The sequence below is a fragment of the Lynx canadensis genome, chromosome B2 (assembly GCF_007474595.2).
Source record: "Lynx canadensis isolate LIC74 chromosome B2, mLynCan4.pri.v2, whole genome shotgun sequence".
In the NCBI taxonomy this organism is placed as follows: domain Eukaryota; kingdom Metazoa; phylum Chordata; class Mammalia; order Carnivora; family Felidae; genus Lynx; species Lynx canadensis.
The window spans coordinates 116,274,458-116,291,021 of NC_044307.1; the positions used below are offsets into that span (position 1 = coordinate 116,274,458).

Here is a 16,564-nt window from a genome sequence, read left to right on the forward strand (position 1 = left end):
AAGGAGATCCATACGATTAAACTATTACATCTGAGGGACTCTGGCATGTTGGTGGAAGCAGGATAATTTTTCACTCTTTCTGAATCTGCCACATAAAAACACAAAACAACAAGAGAGAGGAAGAAAAGAAAAGATCCAGACAAAGTGGAGAGGAGAACAAAATCAAGAAATCTCAGAAAGCAAGTGGCCATATTTTTAAACATAACTCACAGGAACATAAGAGGGATTCTTGAAATCAGGAAAGTTTTCCTGAACTCCACATCTCATTTTAAAATTTCAGGAAAACATATTTCACATAAAAGTGAACAACATAAAAGGCATCAAGGTCAAATCCAACATAAAGTTATTATAAATTTAAAACAGAGTAAGGAGAAGAATATTACCCCCCAGAATCTCAGAAAGTAAGGCAGAAAAATATGCCCCCAAACAGATCACAACTGCAACCTAGTATTTCAAGATGCTAAAACATTAAGAAAATTATTTATAATATGAAAGAGTAACATAAATTTAAATTAATAAAACTCATAAATGAGATGACAGAACTCAAGAAAAATTAGAAATGAAAGAAAAAAGTCATTTTAGAAATAAGATTAACTAGAGTAAATAAAATCAACACAGATGATATTTTAAGCAAAACAGAATGTGGGAAAAAAGGAGATTTTCATTTAAAATAAAGAGAATAGGGGCGCCTGGGTGGCGCAGTCGGTTAAGCGTCCGACTTCAGCCAGGTCACGATCTCGCGGTCCGGGAGTTCGAGCCCCGCGTCGGGCTCTGGGCTGATGGCTCAGAGCCTGGAGCCTGTTTCCGATTCTGTGTCTCCCTCTCTCTCTGCCCCTCCCCCGTTCATGCTCTGTCTCTCTCTGTCCCCAAAATAAATAAGCGTTGAAAAAAAAAAATTTAAAATAAAGAGAATAAAAAGGATTTCAGAGAAAGTGACTATGGATGATATGCAAAGATCAAACATACAGATAACACAAGTCCACACAGAAGCAAGGGGAAAAAAACTACGAAAATAATATTTAAAAGCACCTTCTGAAAATTAAAAGAAAAATGTTTTTAAAATATACAATGGAAAAACACACCACCTACTTGAGAATAGTAACTCAGAATGACTCACAGTGATGTGTATTCTGGTCAAATTAGAATCTTTTAAAAAATAGGAAAAAGAATCCTTTGAATATCTAGAAAAAGCAGATAGATGATTTATAAGGAAACATAAATTATCAGACTTTGATAGCAAGGCTTTATGCCTGAACAAAATGAAGTAACATATTAAAGTTACTCAAGGAAAGAAAATGTGAACAAAGAATTTCATATCCTGCAAAACTGACTTAAAAATCAGGGGCATAAAACAAACAAACAAACAAACAAACAAACAAAAACACAAAACAAAACAGGAATCAAGGGCACATATAAAATATGATCAATATCCAAGGACTGAAGGAATATTAATTCCATGACCTATTCTTGAGGAACCTACTAGAAAATGACTTTCAAACAACCAAAGTTACCGGGAAGACATGACATATAGACTGATGGTGATTAAAAACATAGTTACCTGTAGAACTAAGTTAATAAGGGTTATATGAGACAGTATAGCATGCACTTATATGCTAACAATAGAGATATAATACAAGTATTCAAAATGCCATCAGATTTTATAAAATGAGTAACTGTGGAATATTTTAATTCTCTTTTCCCCTGTGTCATTGAGAACAGAGAATATTCGCATGGAAAAAAGAAGCTGTGGGGCGCCTGGGTGGCGCAGTCGGTTAAGCGTCCGACTTCAGCCAGGTCACGATCTCGCGGTCCGTGAGTTCGAGCCCCGCGTCGGGCTCTGGGCTGATGGCTCAGAGCCTGGAGCCTGTTTCCGATTCTGTGTCTCCCTCTCTCTCTGCTCCTCCCCCGTTCATGCTCTGTCTCTCTCTGTCCCAAAAATAAATAAACGTTGAAAAAAAAAATTAAAAAAATAAAAATAAAAAAATAAAAAAGAAGCTGTAACTGACAAATTGTAATAGAGACAACATTAAGTGAAAATCTTTAGGCTTAAATTTGAAATATCCAAAAGACTCATAGGTATGTTATCTTTAAATACATATCTTCCCTTAGTTCTGTTCACTTAAAAGGTCTAACAAAATGAGTATCCTTGCACATCCACATCATGGTCCTGAAATTCAATTTCTCACTAAACCAAACCAGGGCACTAAGTCTAGAGAAGAAAATGTACAAGATCACAGTGGACCATCTCATAATATCAGACAGCAGGAAGCTCCTAAAAATTGCTGAGTCATATCAGAAGGACTCTGGAGCCAACTTGAAGAGGTTCTCACTGGCCAAAGATGGGATACTTTGGGTCTTAATACTAACAATAATAGTAATAATTACAATGAACTGAAATCAAATAGGTAAAACCATGAATTCATAATAACAACAATAACAAGACCAACAATAAAAAACAAAAGAATCTGTCACCAGAGAATGATAAGGAATCAATTCATTATATTGAAAACCAATAACTAAAGCAAAGATTTGAGCATTTATCCTCCTTTTCCTTAATGAACTATGTCACTGGGAAGCAAAAGGTAGAGGAGAAGGATCTCATCATTAAACTAATACAAAATAAATAATAGAATTAGAAGATCAGAATTTATAGCCTCTAGGAATGAATATAGGCATTAAGCACAGATAGCGATGAAGAGAGAGAGAGAGAGAGAGAGAGAGAGAGAGAGAGAGAGAGATTTTGTACCTCCTATAATCATATGAAGCACAACCTCTACTGTTGCCAAAGAATCAAACTTGACTCTGGATCTGGCTGCCAATTTACAAAAAAATTCAGAAGAACATGTTGAACTAAGGAGGACATTTCTGTGCAATCAGTAAAATGCAGACTGAGAAACTAGAAGTCAAATGGCCTGGGTGCCTCAATAGACAAAATGTGAAGAAAAGGGACAGAGGACAAAACCACAGATTAAAAGAGACTTTAAAAAACTTACTTTAAAAATTAGATGAGACTAATCTAGAGTCTAAGAATGTATACAGAATGTATACAGAATACTAATACAGAATACTAATCTAAGAATGTATACAGAAGTGAAAAAAAACACTATGAAGAAACCTATGAGGGCTAAAAGCAATGAAAACCATTACTTGTAGAAGTGACGGCTGGCTCAGCTGTGGCTGGGATTGAGCCTTTGTAAAGAACCCCTAGAATGGATACCAAAGTCCCTTTCTTATCCTTTGTGGTGTGTACCTTATAAAAATTCATTCAGTCATAGTTTTTATTTTTGAACAGTTTCTATGTTTTGTGTTACAATAAAATGACTTTTTAAATATTAAGTCTTTATATCAGATACTTTTCATAAAGAAGAAACCCAGCCTGCTACCAGAGCTTTCGTGTTGTAATACTGATCACAAGAAGTCAATGGAAAGTTGTAAAGTGCTTGATGTGACACACTTAGAAAATACTCTGAAAGGGCAGCTCTAAGAACAACAGAAGAGTATATTATTCTTGCGCAGAAAAAGCAGTAAATTGTTATTTATAGGTATCGATAAGAAGAAATCCTTGAGCTTCTATGACTGTCGGGCTTTTACAGTCATGCTCCAGGGATAGATAAGAAAGATAGAGTACATTCCACACATTATTCATTTTTAATCAATTATGTAATCTGTAGACAACTAACTCAAGAGTTCATAAATTATTGAGGAAGGAAAAGAGTGCACCATATCTTCAAGGGATTGAACTCTTTATGGTAAGAAGCCACAAAGCCAACCAAAATGACCTCATGGATATTTAATAATCCTCCAAATTACATATGATTAAATGTTCTGAGCTCATCATTTACATACATACACACACAAAATGCCAAAGATAAAAGATAAACATTATACTCCATGATACATGGTCATTGATTTTACTTCAAGACCAATAGCCATAATTCTTTGTATAAAGCCATGAAGTAAGAATATGACGCCCTGAACTCAAACCAATGTGCTGAAGAAAAGCAGACTGACCAGAGTGATAGCTTAGCTAACAAATGGTCCGTAATCTCTTTTTGTTCAAGTTATTTTTTTTAATATTTATTTATTTTTGAGACAGAGAGAGACAGAGCATGAACGGGGGACGGTCAGAGAGAGAGAGGGAGACACAGAATCCGAAGCAGGCTCCAGGCTCTGAGTTGTCAGCACAGAGCCCGACGCGGGGCTCAAACTCACGGACCGTCAGATCATGACCTGAGCCGAAGTCGGACGCTTAACCGAATGAGCCACCCAGGCGCCCCTTGGTCCGTAGTCTCTTAAGTAGAATAGAAATAATTGTAAATGAGCATATATACAGGAGAAACAAAAAGGCACTACTGCTTAAATTAAGAATAAAAGGAGACAATTAGAATTAAATAGGAGGCTAGTGTTTATAAAAAATAGAGGGAAGCACAACAGACATGGTTAACACTCCTCTCAGACACTACTCCTGCTCTGTTTGCCATAAGGTACAGAAGAAGCCAAGGCTGAAAACACCAACAGCCTTCCGTGGATCCCAGGACCACCCAGAGGTTTAATTTGGTGGCAAGCTTCAAACTGTCTTCACAAACTTTTATTAAAGCTAAAGAGAGCCAAAAGGAATGGGAATGTCTCCTCACCTTTCACTCCTATCTAGGATAACTTATATGCAGTTATGAAGATAGAAAGAAAAACAATAAACAAATGGGTCTAAGAGACAAATCAGTTCCAAAACAGAAAATGTGGAAACAAACTCACTGGCTTTAAAAAATAAACTTTTGAGGAAATTTAGAAAGCTGTCTCGATCATTTCACTCACATCCTCCCTAATTCTGTCACCTGGCATGATCCAAAACTACTGTCTTCTTTCATCTGTCCCTCTCCTCTACTAACATGTATTCCAACTGCACTGGCGTCCAATCTGGGCTCTCAAGACTTCATATCTGCACTGCTAACAGTGACTTCTTTCTGGCTTATGTTTTCATCATGGCCTAGTCCCAACCCTGACAAAAACTATATTTACTTCTGCTTCTCATTGCAAACTTTCCACTTCAATAAGATCCTTCTCCTGATGTTGCTATCCCATCCCACACACACACCCTAATCTGTAGTGATAACCATGCCCACTCAGACTTTGCTATTCAAGTCTTATATGTCCTTCAAAGACTCCATCAAATCTCTCTTAATGATTTCACCAAACATTCCAGTCTACGTAGTTCTCGCTCAACTCTGAAATAGTATCATGCATTGATTCTATACAGTCTTTTCTTCCTCGGTTTCAAAGACATTTCTCTGGGCTGAAAGGATCTTAAAAAGTATTCAGCTTCATGCTTAAACATCCTCTACAGCTCTAGCAAGTGCTTATCCAGATTATGCTTGGATACTTCCACTAATTGTAGTTTTACTACCTCCTGGAATAGCTCATTCTAGGTTTCAACAGCCCTACAATTACAAAGTTCTCCCTTATAATCAGCTTATATCTCTCACCATATAACTTCAAACTGTTAGTTAGCATTGTACTTTAGTACCTATACAGAACCAATTAAATCCCTCTTGAATAGTCCCAATAATCTAAGACTTTAAGAAGTTTGTTTCTCCAGTCTCCCATGACTCTCAAGATATATTTATACCATGTCCCTTCAGCCATTCTGATATCGTTTCTTCAACTTTATTCACTGTCCTACTAATTATATACTGCCTTTTGTTATTCTAATATTTTAGATATGTGCCAGCCCTCTTAAGGCCAATGACCAACAATGTCAGGACTTCCATCAAGCCCAGAGAGTAGGGCAATTTTCACTATACCTCATCCCTTTTATTTATTTTTCTTTTTTTTTTCCATGGTACTCAATGTAAGCTAGTCACAAATTACATGTTTAGTCAATTGGGCTTTGAAATATTCCTCTCAAATTATTTTTCAATGAATTGCCCACCATAAACTCCATCTTTCTAGGCATGGATCAGTTCCTTCCAAGAATTTTCCTTCATTATAATAAATGCAAAAATTATCAGACTTTTTTTCTCAAAAAGAAATAGTATCAGGGGTAGTAAAATCTCTTGTGGAGGTCAAATATGCTACAAATATCCAGGCATAGGCATGGAAAAATACCACAGCATGGAGGCATCAGAGGGAGCCTTGTGAACAATGACTGTGTGGCTTTGAAATTGTGTAGTGATATGTTTCACGAGCTAAAATTTTCATACTTTCAAATTAAGTCATTTTTTTAAAAAATCATGCTTCTGATTTCCATTGCTTGCATGATGATATTCACATGCAGTATAGGAATAAGACCATGACATTTCCCTGGCTAGACAAAACACTATGTGTCCAGAAGTTTTAGACCAACCACTTTCCTTGATCCTCAGCTGACAACAATTGGTACTACAAGAGGTCAGCCTGTCTCTGGTTGGTTTTTTTTAGAACAATTTGCATCTCATTTCACTAATTTTACTCTCCAATTATTACTCTCAATCCATTGCTTGAATTATCTATTGCTCCATAAGGAATGACATTTCCTTTGGCTGAGAAACTAGCTGTATCCTACTACATTAGTGCCGATGAACCTCACCAAGTGCAAAGTGATGGCTGACTTGCCTGCTTTGGCAGGCCCACTGAGGAGGCACAGTGCCAGCACCTGCGGCAATTACTGACAGATTGGCCCAATTGCCACAGCTTTGATGGCAATCTGCATAGGATTATCAGTCATACATCAAACAGCCTCTCATTTCAATTCACCAAAACAAATGGTGTCACCAAATCTACCCACACAATTCTCGACTTTCAGTAACTCCACTGTTGAATTTCTCTGTCCAATCCAATGAAGCATGCCTGCCAAGCTCTGTAATGATGGATGGAGTCATTAGCATTTTAGTTTCTACATTGAACCTGAGGCCAAAGCATATGGTCAGACAGATGTTCCAGCAGTGGGCTCTATTTGATTTGCCATGTAGGTGTCCACTTATACTGGACCTTCAGAGAAGAATACTAAGTCATAAGTTACAGTCCAACCCTGTTTCCAATTCTTTTACATCCTCAGAATTTATAACATGTTCTGAAGACAGAACACTCAGAACATGCTTTATTCTATATTTCAGCATAGATTAATGATTAAAAATTACCCCCGAACCTAATCAAATAACTTCAAATGGACAAGATGGACAAAAGTCCAGGTTAATGTTCACAGGCTATTGCCATCTGTGGCTTGATTAGTACTGCCAGGACTGAGGTTATGTGATAAGATGCATCACATACTTTTCCTCATTCATGGTTTATTGAGGCAAACTGTATATTCAGAGAATTGGATGGTTCTTAACATCTAACAAATGTATATGTACCCAAAGACCCAACACGCCAATAAACATATATGAAATTAACATTACCCCCCAGCCACATCCAGTCTATCCTCATCCCCCACAGTCAAATACTCTTCTGATTTCTATCACCGTAAATTAGTTGTGTTTCTTCTGGCGCTTAATATAAATGTAATCACACAGTTTGCACTCTCTTCTGTCTGCCCCCTTTCTGAAAACATAATATTGCTGAGATTTATCCATATTGGTACATGTATCAGTACCTCATTCTTTGTTATTGCTCAGTGGCATTCCATTGCTTGAATGAACCACACAGTGTTTACCCGTTCTGTTAATGGGCATTGGGGTTCTTTACTGTTCTTGGTTATTATGAATAAAGCTGTTATAAACATTCTTTCACAGGTCACTTTGTGAACACATGCCTTTATATCTCTTGTGTAAATACTTAGGAGTGGAACTGTTGTGTCATAGTCACTTTTTGCCACCATTACTTTACTATTCATATCAGTAAGCAATGCAATAAAAGGGCAAGACTAAAACTTCTAACCTACAAAAATGTAGGTTAATTTTTCTCTTTCCTATAAGGAAAGTATCTGACACTTCTCAAAAATATAACCAGTTGTTTTACTATTTTATTTCAGTATAAAATTGTCCATTAAAATTTCATTAGTGATCTTATTTCCTATAACCTATGTTTTCCCATAAGCCTTAAGTTACGATCCACAAATTCTCTACCACTAGGGGTTCCTTGAAAACAAAAAATAGCATAGTTCTAAAACTTGTTGGAAGCACTGAAAAACATCTGTTCAAGTGGGGAAAAATTGCAAATCGTAACCTGACAACAAATGTTGTGCTTGTATCTAGAATGCATGCTACTTCATTGAGTTTTACGATCAAAAAGGAATTTGGAAATTCTCTACAAGCGACTAAAGTCTTAGTACCTTTTCCAACATAAATGAACTTCATAACACACTATTTTAAGCTATGGCCAAGAAAAGCTCATAATTTTACCATACCAGTAGCCTGTTGACACTAAATAGACTTCTAAAAACAGTCATCCATATTGTTCTATGCATCGGTAGTTCACTGAGCTTGTACAAGGAGGTTAATTTGGGTATTTTGTCATTGTTTTCTAAATGTCTAGAGTAAATGACCTAATTCTAAGACCCTGTAATTATACAATCTGAGATCTTACAGAAAAGAACACTCCCTAAAGATACATCCAGAACCACTATGATATATACCTTATGAATTATCCTACATTAGCTCAGGTAACTCAGATTCTTGCTTTTCGTGCTCTGTTTTTTAATTTACTTAATTTGTGTGTCATTTTAAACAATAAAAATGATTGACAGATCAATTGTAAGCTAAAGACAATAAACAAGTGAGAGATTTATTTTTTAATGTATTTCCACACATAAATTATTTTAAATGTCAAACACTACCAGGTTATTATGGTTAAAGCAGTGTTTTGTTTTTCCTTTAAGATAGAAAGTTGGCTGCTTTTCTTTGGGTTTTTTTTTGTTTTTGTTTTTGTTTTTTACCCCATACTTAAACATTTAACAAGTGAAGCTTAATACTGTATAATGTAAGTGATTTGGAAAACATAAAGGGTCAATTGCCATTTTTTAATTACACCTACATTGCAAGCGTAACAGCTACTCAATTATTCCATTACTTTTGTGACAGGATGCAATGACTTTTCATCTGGAGTTGCTTTCAATTGGGTCTCAGTACTGTCAGCAGATAGGTTAAGCAGTTGTTCTCATAATGATACTTAATTTTAAGGGACCATTTTTACCCATACACAACTAATAAACAATTTCACATTCTTCCATCAAACAAAAAAGGTAATGAAGGCTATGTCTTAGGCCATCAAAAAAAAAAATGTAAAGACCTAGTTTAGCATTTTATAGCTGGAAGGGATCTTAGTTTCTATCCACATCTCCTTTTATAATTAAGGAACTTGAAGTCCAGAATAATTCAATGAATTCTCTACGCCCATACAATTAACTGGGTTGGAAGGGCTAAAGGGTTCGAATTAAGGTTCAAATTAAGAGTTGCGCCTCCCGATTTCTCGAAGTTGTTCTGCATCAAGCAAACATGACTTGACATTTATTTGTATGGGTTGGCTTGCAGATTCCTTATGGAATCAAGATTCTTTCTGCTTTACTATATTTCTACTACTTGAAGCAAACGAAATTTTTTAAAGTTACTGGTCACATTCTGATTGACTCACCATATATTTATATACAATAACTAGTCTAGTTTGTTTGAAAACATCCCTCGACTAAGGAGTTGATAGTTTCAATGTTTCTTAAACGTGAAGAATGATTTACAACAATAACTTAAGGTAATTTAAGTGGTGTTACTGAAAAAGTAGAAAAGCTTTTTAAAAGAATAAGGTAAATATGTACACCGCTGAGGAATTGGGTAATCTCAATATCAAAACAGAAGAGAAATGCAAAAATTCACCTTAGGACATGTAAAGAGAAGTGGAGAAAAGTAGAATAGAGGTCTCACAGAATATTTTTATCTCACATCTTTCTTTATAAAATGGCAGAGGGAATATTTTTAAAAACTGTAATGAAATGGGCCAATCCAGAAAGTAGGAAACAAACAATAAACGAGCAGTATTTTGACTGCAACCCACTCAGACCAGCAGAGCCAGAATGTCTTTGTTGCCACAAGGCAGCTGGTGTCTGAGCACACAAAACCCTTTTATTTCAATGTCACAATAAATCCTGGGGCATAAAACCAGGGGCAGACTGCAGAGCTTGGTTCTCCAAGACAAGACAACATGGATCACAGCTAAAGTCAAATGCCAACTAATGTTCCCACCGAAATGGAAAAAATAAATAAATAAATAACAAATTGATTAGAAAAAATGTCTAAAAACATTTTTTAAATTAATTGTTTAGGCTGAGAGAAAGAGGGATTCTGACTTGATGTTCAGCTGACAAAACAGACTGCACATTATACAATACCCTCTCCAGAAAGAATGATCTCATAATTCAGAATCTATAGGGGAAATCAGCATAAACACAGAAAAAAAAAAAAAAAAGTAGGGGCATCATTTCCTTTCCGCATATTCAGGATGATAGGCTGATACCAGCAAATCACGTGAATTATGAAAGTAGTAATCATTAGATTTATATGAGTACATCTGTTTAACAGCCAAGTGGGTATGAGAATTTGATGAAATAACAAATTTTAACATCTAGCACAGTTTTAGGCCTTATACCAGATATGATTTCAATATTCATTTATTATAATCATGACCCCAACCTCTGGCAACTTAATGATTATTCTCAATACTAATTTTACCTCTCTGAGAATATGGTAAGTATGATAAAATAAGTGCTGATATCTATGTTCAAGTCATTCTCAGGAATTTAAAATTCTGACTACTTAAGCCCCTTCCTTCATTCTGATGCAAACAGAACAAGAAATAATAATACAAGGGCTCAGAGGATATTATTACTTATATTTCTAGCTTCAAATATTTAGCTCAACAGTCATCTTTCCTACAGGACCAGGCTCCTGACTTTAGAGCTGCTCTTAGCCCTTACCCACCTCCCCCCCACCGCCTCCCCTCACCCCATCACTGCTGTAGGATTGGTAGATATTCTCTGAAGGCAAGTCCCATTCCTTACTCTATTGTTTTCTCTCTGATTTTTTCAAAGCTCTTTGTATGTACCATTTACATTTCTCCAACATTATGCCAAATTGTAATTCATTAAATATTTACTGAGGATTTAATGTATGCAAAGCAAACGTCTTGACCTCAGTTCTGTGATTAACCCTTACACACAAAAGTTCTGGAAAAATTTAATTGGCTCTTTTCCAATTCACATTTCCGGAAGTTTCCCAAAGTTTAGTTAAAATATTTTAAAGAAGTTTATCAGAATATGACCGTTTCTACTTAAGTACTATGCTCTTGTATGTTAATTTTTCAAAATATTAAATGAGGAAATTTTCATTTTTTTCCTACTTTGAATGGATTTAGAAAAAATTGTTTTTACAAGTTATACATAACATTAGAGAAACATTACTTTTCACTAGAAACAAACCCAAATACTTATTAAGGATATACTGTTACATGTTTATTCATATTTCAATAATGGAAATATCTGAAATGAGTCTGCAATCAATTAAATCAAACCTGATGTGGTCTGAAGCGTTTGGATTTGGAGGAGACGTCTTCAGTGCATAAAGGTAATTTTATTAAAGCATGGGGATAGGAACCCTGGGCAGAAAGAGCTGCACTGGGGTTGTGACAGGTGACTGATTATATACCTTCAGGTTGGGAGGGGTTTAGGGATAGAGAGTCTCTAAGGTATCTTGGAAACAAGGTTTCCAGGACCTTGAGGGGGCTAGCTATTGTTAGCTATCCTTAGGAACGGTTCATTTACTACTGTCTAGTAAACCCTCAGCCATGAGACCCTTCAGATGTATATCAGTGGGCCATAAGCTTGGAGTATGATTGCCAATATATATCTTGGGGGGTAGAGATGAAGGAAGCTTCCAAAGGAATTTTTATATGTTAAAGTAGACTTACAGGATCCTGGGGGGTTGGGCTGAGATTGCCTTTTGCCTTTAGCAAAGTATCAACATGGAGGTAGCTGGGGCTCTCAGAGGAATGCCACTCTGCCTGTCTCAAGGACTCGTAAATGGGACGTAAGTTGTAAGGATATTTAATTTCTTTTTCTGCCTTTGTTTTCCACATCAAAAGATGAACAAGAGAACTTGTTTCTTTCTCTCTCCCATTCTCTCTCTCTCTCTCTCTTTCTCTCTCCCTCTGTCACACACACACACACACACACACACACGAATGACACCACAGGCAGTATATTTGTGATTTTTTAAAAATCAAGTGTACCCTGTAGCTCAACTGCCAACTTGGCCTTACCTGCAGCCATAACTTGTTATGCACAGCATCTCTCCCTGTAGCAATACACTGAAATGTAGCGTTCTGCCCTGCATTGACCTCCACGTCCCCCAGACGGAGGAAATGAGGAGATTTATCTGTGAAGGCAGAAAAAATTTTTACTGTTTTCACATGAAGAAAACGTGCCATGTTACTTTTTCCCAAGAGAATAATGTGGTTAACACTTTTAACCTTTGGCCAAAACTAATATCGTATGGAAGAAAATTGAGTTTTCTTTGTGCTTATATACACAATCCTTCCCACAATTCTCTTTTTTTCCCCCTCAATAGCCCTATTACTTATTGCCCGTAATTGCAGGAGCACTGTTGTATACAGCGAGAGCACTCAACAATTACTGCTGAAGGTCGGTCATAGCGTGTTACATATGGGTGATAATAAAACAGTTACAAGTCAAAGAAAGCAAAAGAGATCAAATAGGCATAAGCCAGAGCATAATGGAAAAGTATAATGAAAACATACAGTGATATCTAACATACTGATGAAGACGTGGCCATTGAACTATTAATTTACAATTAAGCAGTTAGATCTCTCTTTTTATTTATTTTTTTTTTCATTTCAAAAGCTATGATTCTCTAGTACTTCAAAGACCAAGGAAATATTTTTGTTTCTCTCAAACAGATCAGCATAACTGTTGCTAAATCCACTTCCTATCCATTCAGAGTTCTAAGAAAGTTACCCAAAGACATAGCAGACCAACAAAAAGTGGTAACTTTAGTCAAAACCTACGTGAGTTATATGACTGTCAAATTAGTGTTCTCTATGATTACCTTTTAGAAATGAAGCTTATTCATGTTTTCCACTGAAAAGTAAATATACACAGGAAAAGCTAAGACACAGTGACTAAAAGCAAGTTCCTAGAGGCCCAAAGCACAATAAAACTGTTGTTGTCAATTTATATTTCTACTTGTTTACTCCTGAGAGCCTTTCTTTCACATCTCTCTTTCAATAATTATAAATGAACAGTGGATGGAAACATCATTCTCATGTACTAATGGGCTGAAAGAATTTAGCAAACCAACTTGAACTGTAAGTGAGATGATTTTGTCCTCTTTTTCTTAGAACATACTACATGGAATAAATCATTAGACCCTTGCCTGCTTGCTACCTCTGTCTTAAGCACCTCATTTTTGTATAGGCATCAAAAACAGAAATGCTTGAGCTAAATGTGACCTGGAACTGTGGTTCTCAAATTGTGAACTCCAGGCCAGCAGCAGCAGCATCACCTGGGAAATTATTAGAGATGAAAATTTTCAGCACCACCCCCCATACCTACTGAATCAGAACCAAGGAGGGTCACACAATCTGTGATGTGCCACCCCTGGTAGTGAGGCAGATGCACACTGGCATTTACCAAGCACTCACCAGGCACACAGCCTTGGCCCCTGGCACGGTGTCCCTCCACCCCCACCCTGTGCATGGTGCCTACAATGGCGACAAAATTTCCACCAAGAGGATCACTGAACAGATCATCTAGAAGTCATGGGCCCTTTAAAATGCCGTTGTTGGGAGATATAGGTAAGCTCTGAATTTACGCCAGTGGTTTTATATCTGGCTCCACTGAATGTGATGTACACATAAATTTAGTTATACCACCAATGTGCATCTGAGATCAACCAATGTGCATCTAGATCAACCAATGTGCATCTAGAGACATAACAAAACAAGGTATTACTAAACCGAGTCACTTTTTGTTTGCTGTCGATTATTTTGTTGTTTTATATGGATTAACCAGATATTTATTACCAAAACTTTAGTCTGAAGTTTGGAATAGGTGAACTGATTCATTCTCTTTCCTTCACTCCAACTTTCAACTGAGCAGATCACATAAGTTTGTAAGGTTTCTTTTAGTTTCCTTTCCGTTGAGCTCTGATTTGTCATTCTTCTTTACTTTCCTAGATTGTTTAATGAAACCAAAAGATAGGGTGCCTGAGTGGCTCAGTGGGTTGAGCGTCTGACTCTTGATTTTGGCTGAGGTCAAAATCCCAGGGTCATGGGATTGCGCCCTGCGACGGGCTGCGTGCTGAGCATCAAGCCTGTTTGGGAATCTCTCTTCTCTCTCGCTCTCGCTCTCGCTCTCTCTCATAAATAAATAAATAAATAAATAAATAAATAAATAAATAAAACCAAAAGATGGAGCATGTCCTATCTAGAGTTTCATTTACATCTGCATTTTGTTCTCAGTAATTCAATAGCTAAAAGAATCCTTTAATCTGTGTAGAATTAGTTATAATTCTGAAAAATATTTGATTTGAAAATTCTAGAAATGCTTCAGTGTTCTTTTAAAAGTGAACAGAAGGCTAGGAGTAAAAACAAAAGAGACAGGTATGGCCAAATGATGAACAGTCAACGGTCACTGCCAATATAAGACAAGTCTTGAAAGGACATAGAAAAATACAATTCTTAATCACAACCTACCACAAGGATAACTCAGTACTTGGATGTCATCAATGGCAATATAACCACTCCTTCCTCCTGAGACTTCAGCTTCAAATATTACCTGTCAGAAAGAAACAGAAACCATTGGCAACAATCATTTTTAAGGAATTTTCACAGTAAAAGAAGAATAGCTATAGCACACTTACAAAAATTAATTTTGAGTTTTATTCTATAAGAATTAAAGATATCTTATAATGTAAGTCTTCCCAAATCTTGTCCGAGTAAACAAAAAAAAAAAAAAAAAAAATTAAGCAAGTGCTATTATGCATTAGAATTCCTGAATGGGCTATATCTAGGTAGAATGAATAAATAGCTAAAGTTTCTCTTATTAATTTTCTCTGTTTTTGTTATTTATTTAAAATACGTTGAGCACCTAAAATGTACCAAGCAGTATGCTAACCAATCAAATGATCTAAGCTTTTAACTGCTAAATTTTCAAAACCAGAGGCCATTCGATAGAGTAGAAGTATTCCAGGCAAAAGAAACAATATACAATGGAATAGAATAGAGCTGTGTGTTTGGGAAACGAAATGAATGTCATCTGACTGGTTACAAAGGTTCAAAAGGGAAGAGGTGAGATTAGAGAGCTAGGCATGGAACACCTTGAATACCATGGGACTAAAATCAGGAGTACATCCTGTCAATAATCCCATATTAATAAATATTAAACAAAAGCATTTCCATGTTCAAATATAAGCTTGTGTTATAGAGTTGTGTTGTTACAACCAATAGAGAAACTTCATATAGTGTGACTTTTCAAGAGAAACCATATTTTGCATGCCACATTTCAATATTACATTTGACTATGGGCTCCCTTATTCATGGAGATATACAGATTATTTTTGGAGTATTCTGCCAAACATTTTAGGAAATGTAATGGAAGCTGATGTTTAAAGTAGGAATATATGTAAACAAGTTGATCTATTAGAAACATATATATGCCTATAAGGTAAAGGATGGACCAAAATAAGCTGAGGCTAGAAATGCTAAGGTCGTATGCTACTAGTGATGTAAATAGACAGATGCAAAGAAAAAGGAGAGATAAAAATAAAACTAAGGAAACAGACAAAATAAAACTTATTGACTTGTTAGTTGTGGTGAAATATAGGTCAATTCTGGCTCCAGGATTGCACCACTAGGTGAATGATGCTATTGGAATCCCTAGCCAGGACTAGTGATGCAGACAATGTACAAAGTTGAGGGAGAAATGACTAAGTACATTTCAAATCTGATTTGCCTAGGGTGCACATAGGGTACAGGCTTATGGGATAACAGGACAAACATATCTCAAATATAAGAAATAGGTTCACAATAAACCTTTATTTTTTTATTTTTTATATTAAACATAATTTATTGTCAAATTGGTTTCCATACAATGCCCAGTGCTCATCCCAACAGGTGCCCTCCTCAATGCCCATTAACCTTTAGATTTAGATGTGATCATGGAAGTAAGTTACAGATTTGAAAGTGAACATGATGGGTGAATAAGATGGCACAGGAAGATGAAGAGGAGAAAACCACTGAAATAGAAGGCAGCAATACAGCAGCAGCAGGAAAGCCAACAAAGTGTGATTCAGGCATAATGATCAAGGAAAGAAGAGAAGTATCAGGAGGTTTCAGGCAGGTGAACACTCCCATCAAAAAGAAAAACAAAATTAGAAAGGGCCAGAGAAGCTATAATAACCATAATTTTAAAATATCAGATATCTGTATAAACAATGGCATCTAGATGAACATAAATTTCAGGAGAGAGTCTCTCCAATGTGATTCCATGATTTGCAGCCATATCTCCTTTCCCATGGGCATTATTTGCCAATTCAGGGATCAGGGTGTGGTTCTAGCTCAGCACAAACCTAGGGCCTCTGCTGGGCAA

General features: G+C 36.3%; 1 protein-coding gene across 7 annotated transcripts in view; it reads right to left on the bottom strand.

Annotated features, from left to right (window-relative positions):
- The window catches only part of PTPRK (protein tyrosine phosphatase receptor type K), a 568,568-nt gene that overhangs the window by 273,587 nt on the left and 278,417 nt on the right, over positions 1-16,564 (bottom strand). For all 7 annotated transcript variants that reach the window (XM_030316304.2, XM_030316309.2, XM_030316303.2 and 4 more), the window contains exons 4-5: positions 14,671-14,752; positions 12,217-12,332 (exon numbers count right to left, since the gene is read on the bottom strand). In XM_030316304.2, coding sequence (XP_030172164.1) covers positions 12,217-12,332; positions 14,671-14,752 — 198 coding nt within the window. The remainder of the gene's footprint in view (positions 1-12,216; positions 12,333-14,670; positions 14,753-16,564) is intronic.